The sequence below is a fragment of the Phaethon lepturus genome, unplaced genomic scaffold (genome assembly GCF_000687285.1).
Source record: "Phaethon lepturus isolate BGI_N335 unplaced genomic scaffold, ASM68728v1 scaffold43907, whole genome shotgun sequence".
In the NCBI taxonomy this organism is placed as follows: domain Eukaryota; kingdom Metazoa; phylum Chordata; class Aves; order Phaethontiformes; family Phaethontidae; genus Phaethon; species Phaethon lepturus.
In genome coordinates this window covers 9,063-28,676 of record NW_010550598.1, presented here as the reverse complement: position 1 = coordinate 28,676, position 19,614 = coordinate 9,063, and the positions used below count along the sequence as shown (strand labels likewise).

At 43.6% G+C, this 19,614-nt stretch overlaps 1 protein-coding gene across 1 annotated transcript in view; it reads left to right on the top strand.

Moving 5' to 3' along the window:
- CDH20 (cadherin 20, type 2) overlaps nucleotides 1-13,807 on the top strand; it is a 24,839-nt gene extending 11,032 nt beyond the window's left edge. Inside the window, exons 5-8 of the mRNA XM_010290603.1 lie at nucleotides 2,085-2,206; nucleotides 4,065-4,182; nucleotides 10,539-10,790; nucleotides 12,235-13,807. Coding sequence (XP_010288905.1) covers nucleotides 2,085-2,206; nucleotides 4,065-4,182; nucleotides 10,539-10,790; nucleotides 12,235-12,734 — 992 coding nt within the window. The 3' untranslated portion in view covers nucleotides 12,735-13,807. The remainder of the gene's footprint in view (nucleotides 1-2,084; nucleotides 2,207-4,064; nucleotides 4,183-10,538; nucleotides 10,791-12,234) is intronic.
- The last annotated feature ends 5,807 nt before the right edge of the window (nucleotides 13,808-19,614 follow it).

Genomic DNA, 19,614 nt, shown 5'->3' with positions numbered 1-19,614 from the left:
GTTCAGCAGCAAGTATATGTCATCACCACCTGCTTGCTGCATAAATAATTTGAGCCAGAGTGTTTTGGGGTTATCTAGTATGCTGAACTCATTATGCTTTGGGGTTTTACAATGAGCTAAAACTCAGCTCAGGATTCATCTGTGCCAGGTATGTACCAAGGCTATGAGAACAAGGACATGCTGATCATTGCATAGTGTCAGTATGAAAAATGTATCTGAATTTGAAATACTAACAGATGTGAGCTTCCTAAAGAAGCTTGGGGTATATAAGCAAATAAAATGAAAGATTCACCCAGTCTTCACCTGAAATCCCTTTGGTCCACATAGGTTTTGCTCAGGATCTCAGTTCAGCTACTGAGGGGCAGCAGCTTTTCAGAAGTTTGCTGCCAATAGCTGAGCCATTCCTCATGCCTGAGAGCTTCCTGCACATCCAGGCTGTACCAGAGATATGGGACAGTTTGAGAGGAAAAAGGTTTTGAGAAGCCTGCCCAAAACCAAATCAGCCAACTTGAAGTTAGCAGAAAGAATATTTCACAGGAGTCAGGGTGACTCTGCCACATACCTGTGGGCTGTTCCAGCACACAATGCCTTCCTGTCCCCTTTTTTAGGTAGTGAGAGGGGTTGGTGACATGACAGGATCTCACCCCCATCTAATTTGATGCTAGTTTATTTTCAGCCACTGATGGCCATTGCAATTACATGTAAATCCACATACACAGTTGAGTGTAAAAGCTGCCCTTGTAGCAGCACTCAAGGGTGAGCACAATACGAAGGCATGTCTTCCTTTGACTCATCCTCCATCGATCCTCTGCCAGTTTTGCTCTGTACATGTGCAGCACAATATTTCAATTTACTGAATAGTTTCAAAAACATTGCAGTTGTGCACTCCTGAATAAAGCTCCTAGTTTTAAAAGTTAGATCCATATTACTAAGAGTGTAAATGCAGACATTCATCTGCCACAATGACAGGTGTGTTAGCAAGATATGTATGGATATGTGGGAAGATGAAGGATTAAATTATAAATTAGGGAGAAACAATATAGTTTAAGAGTATTATCTCAGTGATACAATGTGACACATGTTATGGATACAGTACATTGAACTTTTAAGAAAATTCTGGAGTGTAAGAAAATACTCTGTTGTTTATATGAACATATAATTTCTTGCTATAAAGGGAGATATATTTGGAGATAAATGCATGAAGTACTATGACTGAAAAGAAGGTGAGAATACTAATTTTCAAGAATTTTCTTGCAAATTTTTTTTTTCACCTTTTTGTACCTTTTCTGACCTCTTAATAATGGGGGGGGGGTTCTGCTTAGAGTTTCATTTTATCACTAAATAAAGGAAAAAAGATGTTCTGGAGCAGAAAAAAAAACAGTAAGAAAAAGTTATTCTGTGGCCACTTAGTTTGGAAACTGTGAAGATATGTGAAATGATGTCTGGATTTACTGGCAAAGAGAGCTAATGAACCAGTGGGACAGAAATATCACAAATGATGTCATGCAGAATGTAAAATTTTCATTGCAATTTTAAGCTTCAGTGAAAACTTTTCTCTACAATTTCATGTGTTATTACATTTTGAACCCCCTTGTACAAAGTATCAAAAACTTGACACTATTTTTGAGTTCAAGGAACATAAATTCTGAGCAAAAACATAGCTGGACTGCAGAATTACCACTTTAAACAATCTCTAAATAACAAGCTTATCCTTAGAGTCCTTCCTAATTCGTGCCACCAGCACCAAGGCTTAACAAACAGTATTGCCCAGACAAGAGGAAATAAAAAAAACTATGGGGCATTGTCTAAAACCTTTGTTATCTAAATAGTCTCATTGGACTGAACCAGGTCAAAGTCTTTCAAGGAATTTGTTTGACAAAGATGTGATTAGGTGGACAGGACAGACAGAGCAGCATTTACAACTTCACTCCGAGTCACACAACCCACAAGCAATGCAGTTCCCAATGGTAAAATGTCATTTAACACAAATCAGTAGTGAAAAAGCTGCTTTACCTCTTGAGCAGAGTGAGCAGAAGCACCTTCCCATACATTGCCTTTCTTTACGTTGTGCCTCGTCCTTCCAGACAACCCCTCACAGGTGGGCAGCGTCTCCGTGACAGTGAAAGTCCTGGATGTGAACGACAATGCACCGGAGTTTGCAAGGTTTTATGAAGCTTTTGTTTGTGAAAACGCCAAAGCAGGGCAGGTGAGAAATGTTAGTAATGCTAGGGGCTGGGGAGGGGATGCTGTCCTACACGGGGACAGCGTGCCAGAAAGGGTGCGCGTTGGAAAGAGGACTCACACATTTCATCTGAACTCTCGCCAGCAGCTGTCTGCTGCTTTCCTAAGGCAAGCACATCGCACTGGGATTAGAGTTGTATATAGCACCTCTTTTTACTCCCGCAGCAGTTTCCAAGCTCGCTGTGCGATACACTTCATGGCTGAAATAAAGCCTTCCCTTGGGCAGGCGCCAGCAGGCTGCGTCCTGTAGCAGTGACAAAGAGAGGAGAACAGTTATGAGAAGTGCCACAGAGGCAGCCCAGCCCACATGTGACACAAGGGTTACTGTTAAAAGACCCTATTTATAAGAGCCTTAAGCACTCCTGGACTTAGGGGAGCTGGATGTAACGTACTACATCACCTTCAAAGGGGTGACAAACTGAATTGTTCTTCTGTGAACTGGAGATGACAGAGAGTCACAGACAACACAGGACTTGCTGGTCCACACACTGTAAACCAGCACCTGCAAGCAAGCAGTGATGACTCTTTGCTCCTCTCCCTTCCAAAACCCCATCAAAGCCCTCGAACAAGTTCTGTCTGTGTCACATAGACATGATCTCTCCCTTGCTGGAGCTGGTGCAAGCTCTACTGCTGATCACTTATGGGGAGGTGACCTGGTGCTTCACCACCCAGGGTCCACGGTGGGGACTCGTGTCTCCTAATGCAAAGCTGACTAGCATAGTTTAAAGACATATGCACAGCACTCATGATCTGTGAAGGAAAAATTATTTTAGTAATATCACTGTGTGTTTGCTGAAGCTTCTCCCAGCTCGCCATGAAGCAGAATGAAATAGCTACTCGCTGCTGGGACAACTGTCCTCACAACTATCATATAGAGGATAATTTCATCTCACTAATTTACAGAGGTCCTTAATAACATAAGGAATAGAAATCATTGCCTAGCCTTTTTCCTGATTTGAAGGGTGAGTATCCTAAATAGTAAGCTTTCTGAGAAATGCACACTAATTTACACTACTTCCTTCAGTGGAGAAAGCTAAATTCTGTTGCCAAATTTTGAAAAGTTCTGAAATCAGATTTAAGGTGGTAAATAAGACTTTATGGGTCTGTCATTTGCCTTTGAATCCAAAAATAACTTTTGAATGCAAAAATCCAGGTGAAGGTTTTTTCCTCGTCTAAAAAGATGTCAGAATATTTATTCAGACAGAGCTACAGCTCACTGTCCTTCAAGCTGTTAGACCTACTTTACCAAGCCTCTATAGTTGAAGTGACAAATCTTTTTCTGGATTTAGCATTGTCCTAGATGCTTTCCATGTTGTTATTTATTGCTTATGCAGAGTGTCTGCATGGTTGCCTTTTCTTTCTTTCTTTTCCACTGCCATCTTGGAAAGAATTTAATTGATTTAAAATTAAGTCAACCTGAAGTCCTTTTCTACCTGCAAAATGAAGCTGAAAATAAGTATGGGCTTTCTTATAAGCTCTGTAATGCACAATGCATCTTCTGAGCACCCTGGGCCCTCAAAAGAAAAAAGAAACACACAACAGAAGATAGGGACACATTGGAGAAAAGTAACTGTTATTTGAACCAAACTGACTATCTCCTCCTTTGTTTAAAAGTGATTTGCATGATCATAGCAAAATAAATGAAGCCTGCAAGGTTTGGAGTGTCTTCTTGATTCATCTTTTGTACCTCAGCAAGACAGTTTTATTCAAATCATCCAGTTTCTTTTATTTATACACATAAATATATATGTTATCTGTTTATTTATTCATATTATATATATTTTGCTTCTCACCTTTTTCTGTTTTGTTCTTGTGTTCTGTAGCTGATCCAGACAGTGAGCGCCATCGACAGGGACGACCCACAGGAGGGTCAGCATTTCTACTACAGCCTGGCTCCGGAGGCAGCCAACAACCCCAACTTTACTCTAAGGGACAATCAAGGTAATCAGAGTGGACACAGACAGTTAGCTACTCTAATTTCTAATGCCTGAGTTGGACTTGAGAGGCTGTGGCTTCCAGTGTGTGATAAGACTGCCATTTCAAATAATACCAAGTGACACCTGCTCCTTAAAGGCAGTGAGAAAATGACATATTACTTAATACACTTGAAGGTTATATGGTATTTTCTTCTCTATAAATATTCTCTAGCAATAGGCCCCTTTTTCTTTGAGGAAATGTGCCAAAGTTTTGTGCAAATTCAGGTCTTGTGGACAGGCTGCAGGCATCTCAGATTACCAGAGTGGAAATTGCATTAGTTCAAAAGGAGATCCTTAAAGGTAGGATAGCAACCAGAACTAGGAGACAAATCTGAAGGGGATTACATTGCTTTTTTTTTGTAGTCTTCATGTTTTCTCCCAGGCACAGAAAGGGAAGGTTCTTGTACTGTTCCAGTCTTTTCCCCCAAGCACTTTTTTTCTTCCTTTTTGCACATCCTCATTTCCCTAGGAAAGGAAAGGAGGGAGGGAGGAGATGCAGAGCCTTAGGGTATATAGCTAAAAGTCTGTGTAAGATGTGCTAAGTAGAAACCAAAACACCAGTGGGAAGACTCATGGCAAAGCAGTGGCTAACTAGCTGGTTAGTGTCCTAACCAGTGGAATTTGCTTCTTTCATGGAGGCTTTGGTAGTTTTGGAGACTGCAGGAAAACCCCACTGTGGCAGGCCTTCACATGATTGCTGCTGATAGAGGATCTCCATGGGCAGACAACGGTGCCAAGGTCAAGTCCATACTAGCCCTCATTGGGAAAGGCGGACAACCTTGAGTGACCTTGTGCAGAGCTTTGAAAGTCAGTATGAAGAGGCTGGATTTCAGTTTAGTGTGCAGAGTACCACAAATCAGCATGTAATTCCAGAATAAATGGGGAAAAAGGGACCTGGAGCATCTGTCTCAAGCAGAGTGCCTTCCCCCTGCTCCCACACATGCCGACTTGTCACACTTATTTCCATAAGGCCCCATCTATGCCTCTGCAGGCATATGAGAGAGCAAGATAGAGGCTAATAAAGAAGCCCCCTGCCTTCACTAACCAAACATGCCTTAAAAGATACTACTTACAGGGTCTGGAGCCCTCCACAGCATGCTGTTGCGTTTTCATCTCAAAACCATTTTTTTTCTTATGGTGTCCCTGAAACCTCCACACACAATTTCTCACATTTTTATCCCTCTCTCTCTCATTTTCTCCCTCTTCTTTATTTTTTTAATATATATTGCCAAAATAAGTGAACATACAAAACACAACTATTGCTAAAACATTTGGCAAACTAGGCTCTTTTCATCCTTAAGGCATTGTTCTAAAAAAAGAAACTCACAACATTCCTAGCATCAGATGCACTTTTTCTGTCTAAGGACATACTTGGGATAATTTATAGTGACAGCAGTGACTGAATGGCTGTGCCTCCCGCTTTCTGTAAAATACCATTTTCCAGAGATATATATCACAAGAAGCTTAGGGTACTATTGGTTACAAATTTGAAATGAAAATGTTAAGAATCAAACCACCGACTATTTGAAATACGCACATTAAGGATTAATTTACTGCCTCAGCAATTTGGAGTGCAGTAGTCATTTCAGTAACAAAAATTTATGTTTATATTTTCATATAGGGACCACTAAGGACTTTATAAATCATATGACTTAATCACAGAGAGGGTAGCTATACTCTGTCCAGGGTGGCAAGACAGGAAACATAATCCACCTTGCTAGTCACAGCCTGTGCACGTAAACACGAGACAGCAGTGCTTCCCAGGCTGTGGGAAGGCACTATTAAGATTAACAATTGTGCTGATTACTTGGTTGCCCAACACAGTAGTAAGAGAAACTGCAAGATATGCAGCCTTCCTGGAAACAATTAAAACCTTGATTTACACTGAGCAACAGATAGATCACAGTTTGCATTCTGATGAGCTGTTTTACATATTTCTTTGGCCCTTGTCATTTTAGTCTCTGAGAACTTCTTCAGTCTATTCATTCTCCACATATCTCTGGCAGACAGAGAAATCCTATTGTTCTCCACTTTATAGACGGAGAAATTAAGCTTCTTACATGCTTGGTTCCTTTTGACTTCAGTAAAATCAGTGGGAGATAGACATGTAAGTATCTGCAAAGATCTGGGCCTAAACAACTTCCCAAGGCCATATAAGATATATGTGATGAAGCAAGGGACTGAGCTGGGGTCTCCCATCTATTTGGTTACTGATGTAGGGCATTGCCAAGCCATCTTCTCCTCTTCTGAATCTAGGTGAGATTATGCTGGGAAAAAGTTGGCAAAGAAGCTTTCTGTAAGAATGGGATAAACAACAAAATAAGCTTGCTGCATTTCCAGATTAAACTCTGAGATGATCTTCTGTTGACCTTTAACTGCTGCCCTCCATCTTTGGGTACCAGGAACTGATGAAGAGAGTAGCCGTTTTAATGGGTGCAGGCATCAGTGTCATACCATCACCAGGCCTGTCACTGGAAGCCTTTGGCAGTATTCCCCCTTGGGTTTAAATTTGTCCTAGGAAAATTTTTAGCTATTTCTTCCTTCCCTAAAACTGTGGTCTACCTCACGCTTTGGTAGAGTGCAAAAGCAGTGAGCTGAAAATCCCCAAGAAAAAATGTGACCCCTTCCTCAAGCTGGTGGTCTGTAACACCTGCTTCCTTGTGCTCTTTCTTGCAATGCTGGTGAAATATTTCTTTATATTATTCCTAATTATTCATAATTATTACAATTAGTTTTTAAAAACTAGCAGAAGTTCTGGGCTAATCATCCACAGTTCTTGTACAGAAGCATACAGAAAGAAACCAAGACTTTCTTGTGAGAACGGTGGCTAGCTCTGACATCAGGCTTGGGACCTACACAGTGGAGGTACATGACTTCCAGTAGGGCATAAGACTGCGGGAAGGAGGTGCTCCATGACTTGCTCTCAAAACCACATGAAGACACCAGCCTGCATGCCCACGGGAAATACAGCTTTCACCTCCTGCTGATCACACAGGCACAGGACCCGCCATGCTGCAATCTTCAGTATCCCAGCGCTGTAGCTAAGTGCTACCATCCAGCCCTCTGCAAGCCAAAGACACTGTGCTCGAAGATGCGATGCAAAAATATTGTGCATTCTTATCATGCTTGCTTTTTTTTTTAATATAATGGGGCTTTCGTGTCCTCACAAGCCCTCTTCTCTTGATGGCTGGGGCTTAGCAGATATCAAATTTGGAAGAAAATTGTGTATTCTGGTTTCTGCCATGCTGCATCACATTCCAGCACGTCCTTCGCACTGCAGTAGCACGTGGCTTTTGATGAGTCACAGAACAAGCTTTGGCACCAACGTATTGCAGTTGCAGAGTAACAGGTAGCATGATTCTTTAGGGATGATTTGGATGCCTGCCTAGTACAAAGCAAACCAAAACAATAGGGCCGAAATGTAATGCCAGGAGTCATCAAGAGAATTTTATCACCAAGAACATTTAAGACATGGATGATATGGTCAGCACATCACAGCAAAAAAAAATAAAAAATATACATATATATCTTTCAATATTTGATTATAAAAACTTGGTTTTGGCCTGAAAAAAAGAATTACGGTTAAAAACACTTGAGATCTCTCACTACCTGATTTTGCACAGCTTCAGTCAGGTTCACTGCCTGTGACTTCTTTTACAGGCAAAGTATGACCAGCTCAGAATAGCTAATTCTTTTTCCCTCACAAAGAGCAATTTCACATAAAATGAAGGTTTGCTGTCACCTGAATAGAAGTTGTGGCTTCTATTGTTAGACAGCTTAAAGAGAGTGAGTTTTTCACCCAGGAAAGAGAAATGCAACCAAATTACTACACTGTTAAGATGACTCAGACATTTCCATTGACACAGGATAAATGCAGGCAGTTTGCCATTTTCTGCCCTTTGGGCTGCTTTTTCTTATGGTAAAACAGACCCAGTGATGAAAAGATGTGGTATCAATAGCTGGGGAGCACATACTAGAGGGCACATAAAGAGTCTGAGGGAGAGAAAGCACATGCGTGTGCCCCAGGAGAGAGGAGGGGGAGGTTTGCAGGAGGCAAGGGCTCCTATCCACAGCACACCCCTTGCACAGGAGCACGGGAGCCTCAGGGTGCTGCTCTCTATCAGATTTTGGGACACATTCCTGAAAATTTTCTACGTCTGTCCACACCCGCTGCACATACGCAATGCTGCATGGCATATCAAAGGGTGGTGAAATCAGTACACATTGACGCATAATCAGTTTTAAGCAACTTCAGGAATGTCATCTTGCACGTGGTGGTTTTTCCTCAAAGCTCCAGCTCTTGGGATCACATCATTTAATGAGACACTACAATTTCACTATATATTTGCATACAGACATGCACGCACCCTTCAGAATTTTTTCTTTCAGAGTAAAAGCTTGAAATGTCATTGACATGCAAGAAATAAAAAACCTTGAGATTCCTTTTAAAAACATGTCACAAATTCAAACTAATCTCATGAACTGTGGAGCCTGACATCTTAATACTTGTGGGCATCAGTACTGTCTGATGCCATAAGATTTGCAGCACAAAGTATGGAACTTGAAGCATAATTTAAGTCTAGCAGGCAAGTCTAGTGAGTCTAGCTTGAGTTTGCATATATTCCATATAGCTGGCTGTATATAACACCCCTGATTTCACTCCTAAAAGCCATCAAATCATTTCTGATGTTCAGACTACAGCAGATAGATAATACAGCTGATTTACATGCATGCAAACTGAGTCTCTGCACTGGAGAAAATCACCCAAGATTTAAATGTAAGCAGCGAATTGACAGGGAAATAATAAAGAAATGGAACAATCCCTTGTTGATATTTCAGGGTTTTTTTTACAGTCTACCTGTGATCAGAAGGTTTCTTGCAATTTCCAGGCAGCAGCTCCATTGTGCCAATCCACCTGGGAACAGCTGATTGGCATCCTGCATTTCCAAGCATACCAAATGTACATTGGTAACAACCTGGAGAAACAACCTGGAGATGCAGATGGCCAGACTGTGACCTCTTTTGAACCAAGGGAACAGGAAACAAAACTAAATAGTAAAAGAAACTGTGTGAAGCTCCCCAAAATCCCACAGAATCACTGCACAGGGTCAGGGCTTGTAGGTCTGCCAAAGAGAAAATGTACCTGTGGTCCCCATTTATCTTAGCTGGCCCAAGATTTAAAGACCTGTTTGTAAGAAGGGACAATTTTCCTGCAGGTTCCTTTAGACTCCCTGGTGGCCCAAGATCACATTGGAAACATTCAGCCTTGCACTTTCCAAAAGTCTCTGAGGGCAAAAAGCTTGGAAAGTCATCACTCACAAAATCATCACTGATCTCCAAAGATTTTGCTTTGGTATTGAGAAGTACAAATTACTGAATTCAATTTCTTTCTGATTAGGAAACTTGATGCACAGTCTGAGGAATTTGAGGGAGGGGGTAGAGAGGGATTCAAATGCCGCTGGGAAATTCTGACATTTTAACAAACATGCTGAATATGGAGGAAAAAGCCACAAAGGTGGGAATTTCCCTTGAAATGGGAACTGGCTGTTAGGTCACCCTCCTTCTTACTCTTTTGTTTCAGCAGCATCATTGTGATTCATTTTGATTCAAGTTCTTATAGAAAACAAGTGGTCACACTACATGAAGCAGGATGGTCAAATCAAAGCAGAATAATTCTGACAATGATGACATGAAGCATTCCAACTATTTTCAATGGCAAAAGTGCGAACGAAATTGCATGTATTTCACTGAAAAGTGTTTAGTTGCAAATTTTCAACTCTGCAACTTTAGGATAGCAAGCTGGGTTTTTTTCCTTTTGTCTTCTTGTCGCATCAAGCAGATGGCCATGCATCAAAAACATAAAGAGAACCTTAACATGTCCACAAGGGTTATACACTCACATCTCCAAAATGGTGGCAGCACTTAAGAGTAAGGTCTAGAAAAGCTGCTGAGCATGAACAAAGAAAAAGAAAGAGGCGCAACAAGTTGCCTTCAACTGTTCCTTTCTGCCTTGCCTTCTGAAAGCTCCTTTAGCTAAATCTGAAGGCTGTGATTTTGCTCTGGGCACTTTATGTCAGAAGGGGTAAAGGCAACTCATAAGGTGTGTATGCCTTGCAAGTCTGGAGCTATGGCCTGAGAAGATACTGGCATAGGGGAGGCAGAGGCCAAATGCTGATTAGTGACAAACTGATAAAAAACAAAGCAAAAAAGAGAGAAGACAGAGGGATGTGGGCCTAGGGCTGATTTTTTTAACCTTCCTTCTCTGCTAAATATATTTGCTCTGCACATAAGGTGATCTCTCCATTTATTTTCTACCCCTAGACAATACGGCGTGGATTTTGACAAGGCGCTCTGGCTTCAGACAACATGAGCAGAACACTTTTTACCTCCCCATCCTGATCAGCGATAACGGCCGCCCCGTGCTGAGCAGCACGGGCACACTGACGGTGCACGTGTGCAGCTGCGATGATGACGGCATGGTGATGTCCTGCAATGCAGAGGCCTACGTCCTCCCTGTCAGCCTGAGCAGAGGGGCACTCATTGCGATCCTTGCCTGCATCTTTGTCCTGCTAGGTAAACCCTTGCCGCCTTCTTGGGAGAGAACAAACTCTTCGGTTCTGGACAGGGGGTTGCTGATCTACCAAGGTGAAGGACGCAAACACACAGACACATATCTATGTGTATGTTTATATTATACGTAGACACACACATACCTACAAGGCCAAATCAAGGACCAGATGGTGTAGTCAGCTGCATATGGCATCAGACCCTGGGGTGTAGGAATGAGGGAAAAATATGGCCTGCAAGTATTTCTGCCAGATCCCCAAAGTGCTAGGGTGTCTCGTATGGCCCACTTTACTGGAAAGGGTATGCCAGGAGGAAGTAATGAGAGCTGTGGCTGGGGACAGGTTACCTTCTCATCCTCAACAGTTTCTGATCACATGCTCCCACAGGAGACAGGATTGGTAAGACCAGTTCCACCTCTTGTCTTTGGCAGGAGATATCCCCACCTCCATCCTTTTTCCTTGAGACACTACATTTAAATGGTGCCTGTGCTGCTCTAAAGGGGCTGAGCATCTTGCATGTGTTCTGTCTCCACAAATAAATTTCATCCTTTCCTTGCCCAGGGAAGGGACAATGTTGTCCTCTGTTGGTTTCAAAAGAACTTCAGTTCCCTCCTTCACTTTCTTGAGTCATGAGATACTAGTTCAAAACAAACATTCCCTTAAATTTCAGAGGATCCAGTTTGAGGAGCAGTGGAGTAGGATACAGGAAAAATTCTCTGAAAGTGCCTCAATTCTGCAAAGGACCCTAGATACCTCAGTCCAAAATTTCAGCATTCAAAACCTTTGCTGAGTGCTAGCCCTGGAAATACAGTCACCAGGTGACGGCATATTTTCAATAGTAAAGGCCTCTTGCGCCTGTGTGACCGCTTCTCCCCATGCTAAGAAGTATCTGCATCTCGATAGCGACAAGCAACTGACAGTAGGTCTACCCAGCCCAAGGCAGTGCCTTGCAGATAGATAAAAAAATGCTTTGGAGCAGACTAAGGAGCTAGCTCTGCATTTTGCTGTGTAGGCAGACCTATCACCATGGTGCCTCAGCACCATCCATCTATGTCAGGTGCAGCACCCAGCCCAAGAGGCATCCCCAAAACAGACTGCAAAAATAATCTCTACGGAGCTGTGTCCCGCTGCAGATGAACCGTTACTGGTACCTGATCTGGCTAGTTCAAGTATTGCTGTGGTGCGTTGGCAAGCACCGCTGGAGAGACTTGTCCTGTCACCGAGAGTTAAGAATTAAGCTGACAAAAGAGACAGATCAGCAGAAGCTTAAGCTACTCATTTTGACCGAGGGGGGTGGATTTCTGTACCCCTCCACCTGCACCCCATCACAGCTCTTTAAATCCAAGGGGCTGGCTGGGCTCATGGAGGGAAAACAGGGCAGCGGAGAGCCTGAAGCCCTGGCAAGATCTGCCCCCTCACTGACCACCCTGTGTCTCGGTTGCCTCCTGCAGTGCTGGTGCTCCTCATCCTCTCCATGCGGCGCCAGCGGAAGCAGCCATACATCATCGACGAGGAGGAGAACATCCACGAGAACATTGTCAGGTACGACGATGAGGGCGGCGGGGAGGAGGACACGGAGGCCTTTGATATTGCTGCCATGTGGAACCCACGGGAGGCACAGCTGGTGGTGAAAAACCGGCAGGACATGCTCCCTGAAATAGAGAGCCTCTCCCGATACGTGCCTCAGGCGTGCGTCATGGACAACAACGTCCACAACTACGTGCTCGCCAAGCTGTATGAAGCTGACATGGACCTGTGGGCACCTCCCTTCGACTCCCTCCAGACGTACATGTTTGAAGGGAACGGCTCGGTGGCGGAGTCACTCAGCTCCCTACAGTCGGTGACGACAGACTCAGACCAGAGCTACGACTACCTGACGGACTGGGGGCCGCGCTTCAAAAAGCTAGCCGAGATGTACGGTGCCACGGACAGCAGCGGGGCTCTGTGGTAATGGTGGCGGAATGGCAGAGGGGTTTCCCTGTGAAACAGTGTCTGGTTAGGTCCATTCTCATCAGATTCATTCTCATGAACGTGGGTGAGGCCTCCTAAAAAATAGCAATACGGTGCTTGGATGAGAATGGGAAGAAGGGTGTGAATGAAGGTCTCTCTGCATCAGCTTTACTCAGTTAAATTGTCACATTTTTGAAACAGTGAGAAGCAGAAGGAAGAAAGTCTTTTCCTGGTTTTTACAGAAAAATTGGAAAGCTCCACGACTGGAATATCATGACATTACTCTCTTTCTCTCTCCCTCCTTCCTTCTCTCTCTCTCCCCCTTGTACACGGCACCTTACTGAGCTCTATATGTCTGGGTTCAAAGATCTGTAAACTCCAACTGTAATCTCTGACTCACTGAGAAATTGCCAGCATAGAAAAGTGATTCCCCACTGGTTATTTTCCCCCCATTATAAAGGAAAAAAAAATTGCTTGCTAACAAGAGGAAAAAAAAAATCCCACAAAGCAGAAAATTGAAACTGGAATCTCAGAGGGCTCTTTGTAAACTAAACCTCCTCTCTCTGTTGCTAACAGAGTCCTTTTTTAATCCTTTAGAAAGAAGGCTGAGGGTTTTTTTTCCACCTGGCCAAGTGAGCTGGGGAAGAGGCTTTGAATTTCTGCTCTAGTTTAATGGCTGATCTGTAAGTGTTAACACTAATCCATCTCCTATCAAGTTTGTGTAAATTTATTCTCAGCTCTTTAAAACCATGACTCTGCTAAACTGCTCAGAACAAAACCAGAAAATCTGCCTCTTTTGCACTGTAGATGTCTCTTCCATGTGCCAAATGTGAAGATTAGATTCTACCAATGAAAGCCAAATAAATTTTAAAAAAAAGGAAAAGTTATATTTGGTAAGTACATGGGTTAGATGGGCTTTCCTAATCTGTGTGAAGTCAATCCAAGGGATGTTTACATACTGTAGATAACCTACTTGAACAAATGCAGTATTATAGACCAATAAATGGATGTAAGAAAATTACATGTATAAGTTTTGTATATTTGTTAATTTTGGTAATAAATATGATGTACTGCATACAGTACAGTACCTTAGCACCTCTTTTAATAAAAGTTAAACAGAAGGGAAAGTCTGATGGAAGTTTATTGACTACTTTGCACACAGCTGTTAGTGCTTATCTGTGGCTTTACATGCCTTGAGCATCAAGAAGCAGGATTCATCAGGACCATGTCAAGGAGACAAACCTTCACATTACAGGTTAGAACAGATTGTCTGCTTCTTTTATCGGTGTTCACTTGGACATTGTCCTTACCAGACTAGTTACTTTTCTATTCCAAACATGTTGAAATCAAAAGAAAGTCTTGGCTGATTTTTTTAAATTTTTTTTTGAAACATTATGGCTGGGGCACAGAGAAGCTTGGAAACCCAGCTACACAACCCTGACAGACTCTCATGCCTTCAGAGACATGACAGACTGTGACATGCAATATCCATTCATGGTCATTCGTACTCTGCAATCAAAATTTTGAGCCTGGATCTTACCTTGTTTGCATGCAAAAATAGGAAGAGCCAGAGAAATTACACTAATGCAAATTTCATGGAAGGTGGCAAAAGGCTTCTGAAAGCAGAACAGTCTGCAATGACATTTGCAGATTTCTTTCTAGTTAAGGACTCTCTCCAACTCAAATTGCTCAGAAAATAGATGAGCAGATGTAACCACCCGGTTACCACACTCTTACATACGCAGAGTAGTGCTCAGTTTCTGTTGCAGATGTGCACAAAACGCTGCTGTCTCTACTCTGCCCAATCTTAAGCTGTACCAATTTAAGACAGGAGCCTTGTTTCCATGGACTCATGAAAAGTCATGCACCCCTGGAGAGCCAGGCAGCCAGCAAGGAAAAAAAGTTTTAGTGACTTCTCAAACATTTGCTCATCTGACACAATGAAATCTGTGCCTTCACAAAAAAATAATATGCCATAGGTTCTGCTTATCACCTGAACCCGCCTTACACTATTGAGAAAGAGCACTGAAAATCATGTGGTAATGATTCTGTTGCTCATCCCATAGCACTTACCCTCACATATCACACCATTGATTTTATAACACTAGACAAAGCACTGCAACCACCATGAGCAAGAAAGCGGTGTACAGCACACAAAACTGGTGGTGAGGCTTCTGAGAGCTTCTTCACCTCCTGACGCAACACGAATCACAGAACATAGGGCAGGGATGAAGATAGAGAGGACATCTATTCCACTACTTCCCTGTCTGAATTAATCATCAGTTTTATATATTTTAAGCATCTGCCTGTTTATTCCTAAAATCCCCAACTGTTGAAGCTCTGTAACCTTTCTAGGCAATTTTCCATTGCATCAATAGATTCAGCATTGAAAGCCTTCCCTGGGAAGTATAAGGCAAGTATCCCTTGCTACCATATAAGCCTGCAACGCACGTAGATGACTTTGTCTCTCTGTAGAGCTATGGTTTGGCATTGTCAGACCATTGCTGTCTCTCCCTTTAGTCACAACCTACAGTAACAAAAAGTTCTTCATGTCCTGATACTACAACGGTTTATTTCTCCCATTGCAGGCAAAGTGGGAGGAAGGGGTGTAGAAATGCAGTCCAGCATCATATTGCCTTCAACTTGAAGATACCTACTGCACTTACTGAGGGTTTTCCCAGGACAATCTGCTCCAAGGTCTGGTTTTACTCCACAGAAGCCCCAGCAGTGGCCTCTGCCACTGACAGGCTATGAGGCAGCTGAGACCAGCTTCTAGGGCTGTGTATCACCCCGTGGGGAAGGACCATCTTGTGTTAGGAGCTTGCACTTGCACCACAAGGGAGTCTGCAGGGAAAGCGGGCTCTGAACCCACCTTCCTAAGCCGCATGTCACCACTAGGCTATCTGATTATCCTCAGGTTTGCCTCAGCCTGTAAGCCTAGTCCATAGTTGGACAGGTTGACGCTGTGACACTTACCAGCTGGTGTTTAGTAGGCACTTGACAGCCTGGCTTTTTTTTTTTCTGTTTTATGTAACAGGTGACAGCATTTTTGCAGCCTGTGAAATCTCTATGCAAACAACCAACACTTGTATTTATCACCCTCCCACAAACAAAACTGAAGAATGCTCTGTTTTTACTGACAAGATATAAAAAGGATCCATTTATGGACACATCAGGGCTCAGCAGGCCTGGCCCAAAGTAGGAGATGGGAGAAGACTCTAAACCCAAAGGAAATGTCTAGCAGGGAAACAAAGGTGCTGATCATGCAGGTCCTCAGTCTCCTGCCCTGGGGCTCCTCAAGGCCAGGCCTGGCCGTGTGCATGAACATTTGCAGCACCACATAAAACCTGCAAGTGGTTTAGAGCCAGAGAGCTCAGCCCGCCGTGGTGGAGAGACCGGGCTTCGCCACACCAGCAGGCACCTCCAAGTGACAGCTCCAGTCCTGTGTAGGACTTACCCCTTACCCTGGTATAAGGGCAGAAGTGTCTGAGGGCCATGACAAGATCCCATATCCACTCGCCAGTGTCCCCAGTCCCCCTGTGCTCCAAGGCTAGTCTCAGCGCATGGAGATTTTATCACTATTCATTTCATTTGGTTCCTCTGACGACTTTTTTTTGTCCCCCACAGCTGCCAGTTCTCAGGAAAAAACAAAAGGACTTACCATACAGGAACAGTCCCCTAATCTCAGCTGTGGCTGAAAATAAATGGTACAGAGGAAAAAATAGCAGAGGGTGTAAGTCATTTTACTAATTCCAGCCACTTAAAAATTGAGCATATGGCCTAAGCAACCTATCTAAGCGCGCGCTCTCTAACAGAGCTAGACAGAGAGCGATTCATTCCCTGTCTTGGCCATCTGTATGATGCTACGGCCTTCTGGAGGTGCTTCTCTCTCAGTTAATGGCCTGGCCCCTGGGGATTTATCCATGCGGTTCAGAGTCTGGCCCGAGGCATGACATTCTCAAGCCCTCTGCTCTACATTTGGTTTTATGACTGACCACGGGCAAACGCTACAGTCTCTGATGTGTTCCTTTTCCCCTTCCTACCACACATCTCTGTCTTGTCAAGGTAGATTGCATCACCTGCCATCTCTTACACCGCGTTGGTTGTCACATCTATGATCTGAGTAGCAGCTCTCTCTAAGCTGTCCGTCAAGAGCCCAGTTCTCTTCAGAGCAAAATGCAGAACTCAGGAATGCATAAAAAGAGTTAACATAATTCTTTCTGGCATAAATTTTCTTGCAACGCTGCGTTTCATTTGCTGCTGCATTGCCCATTTATCCAGCTTTATTAGGTCCCTCTTGATTTTGTCATTTCTCCTCCAGCTTTTATTGCTCTTAATCACTTTATGCCACCATCACATTTGCTGCCTATGATCCCCTTTTAGGCCATTCATCAAAACCAATAGTGACACAGATCCTTGGGGGACCCAAAAGTTATTATTTTGGTCACCTTGAAATATGATTTACTAGCCTGTGCCCGGGTTTTGCTTGGTGCAAGTGTCATACAGCACAAACTAGAACCTGCTTCATTGCCTGTTGCCTGACCACAGCTCCCAGGAACCATCAAACCAGTGGGACAGATGGGTCCCAGAGGTCTGCCCTGCATACGGACCACGTCTTACCTGTCCTGGCCATGAGTAAGAGAAATGAGGCATGTAAAAAAGGCACAAATGATGCCTGACAGACTCCAGAGAAGTTCTGACCTGGAAAAATTCAGAGTTGAGTATATTCTGTTGCTTTTGCTTTTGTGTTGCCAGGGTCTTTCACTAAGGTGCTGTGAGATGTGATCACTTTGGTTACACCAGCTCAGCTATCAGTTAGACCAAACCCAGGAGAGGCTGCTGCTCCCAAGGAGAGAAGGTGGGTTCAATAACAAGTGAGGACAGCATGTGAGGAAATCCATTCTCTTGCAAGCTAAATATGTCGCTGCTCTCCCTCCTCCTGTCAGTCAGGATGTGAGGCAGCCTGAGGCATCTGGCTCAAGAAATAGCCCTTAATGTATTCTCTTCACATGCAGCTGGTGTAAACAGGGAATGGGTCTGTCCTAGACATCCTAATTTGTGCCTGCTGAGATCTGCAGCACTCAGAAGAGGAGGAGCTGCCCTTCACTCAGCAGTGCCCCGTCTCTCTCAGGGCAGCGCATATGCCATCGGAGTGCTCCAAGACAGCCACTGCTACAAAACAGCTGTATCACCTAAGGGTTTCGTTCCCATGCATAGAGGTCGGTGATTTGCCTCTCATTTGGACTGTAATGCAGTAATAATCTGTATCAGTGCATCCTTTTTAAACAGACAGAGGAAAATTAGCAGGGACAGCAGTGAACCTGAGGTGGAGTCAGAGGAAAGCAATAAGGGCTGGGGAGCCTCACTGCCAAACGAGAGCTTTAGGGACAAGTCTTCAGGTTTGCTTTCCTATATCGACCTTCTAAAGATCCTGCTCCCGCAGATATGCAAGGTATTTTACTGCTGGCCTCAGCGGCAGCAAACCAGGCCACCTGCATCACTGGCTCTGAGGATAAGCAGCAGTGCAACGCTAATACTGTATTTCCCAAGAGGTATTAGAGTAATATGGTGGAGGACGTGGAAGAGAGTCACTTTACAACAACTTTAAAAAATTGTGATTAGTTTAAGAGCTGATGTAGAAGACAGTACACTGTCTGAGTACCATTTTCAGACTTCATTTGTTATTAAGCCCGCTATTAAGGAATGGGCCTCCTGAGGAATATGAATTTTCAAGCTAGCATCTTAATATCTATAAGGCCAGTCCCACGATGATGGATCCTATAATTTTTTCTGAAAGGTGCATGAGCTACAACATTTAATATTAGAGACAGAATTGCTTGCCATGCCATATAACAAAATAATAATGACAACATCTATCTCGACGGGGGGGTCCTGTTTTATGAGAAGGGTGAAAGTTCCCAGACTCATCATGGGACTCAGGAAGCTGAACCCCTAGTTAAAGGCTTATTATTTCCAGATGTTCATCCTGCCAAGCAAACATGGGTAAGTCAGAGTACAATGTGATCCTCCTCAGCATCAGAGTACCATGATGAGTGTAGAATAGATTTGCCTTTTCCACCAAGTCTAGAAAAAGAAAAATCTGGAAAATGGCATTTGGATGCTGTTTGGAGCATGCAGAGAGCCTGGAGCAGTGTGCAGTGTCCTCTTTTTCCCAGCACAGCTTAATGCTCCTGTGCTCCACGGGCACCAGTCCTTCAGCACAAGGGCCACCCCTCCCAGGTAGGAAGGACAAAGGAAAGAAAAGAGGGATCCTTTTGAAACCTGTAGTGAAGATATCCCATGGCAAGGGAACCTGTCCTCCCTTTTGGTCCCACTCTCCTTGCTGCCACTGTTACAGGTACAGCGAAACTTCCCTGCACCTCTTGTTCCCCCTTTACAATGGGAAGAAGGTTCACTGCCATGATCACTGCAGAGCATCAGAGCCACTGCTGGTCCCCAGTGGGTCTCTAAGCTCCCCAGATTGTCTTAATCTGGTCCTCATTCAAATCAGTTACAAGGGAGAAATCAGGGAACACAAGAATCCCCTTTTTCCTTCAGGTGTAGAGGTATTTGCCCCTGGGTAGCCCAAGATGTAGTTCAGAACATGAGAATTTTTACAGCCTCATAAGCCTTCACGTTCTCTACCTGTGATATAACATGTATTGCCATGAACTTACAGGAAAAGTGTTTCTGAGCTCAGAGGAGAAAGGCTGCTCTTCTCCCAAGCAGTAGTGCTAACACAAGATGAGTTGCCTGGACTTATTTGTTTTTCTTTTTGCATGGATTCTTTTTGGAGCAAAGGGAGGCAACCTACCCAACATGGCCACTTCTCTTTGAAGGACCTCAACTAACTATTCTGTAAGGTCATAGGTATCGTGGAT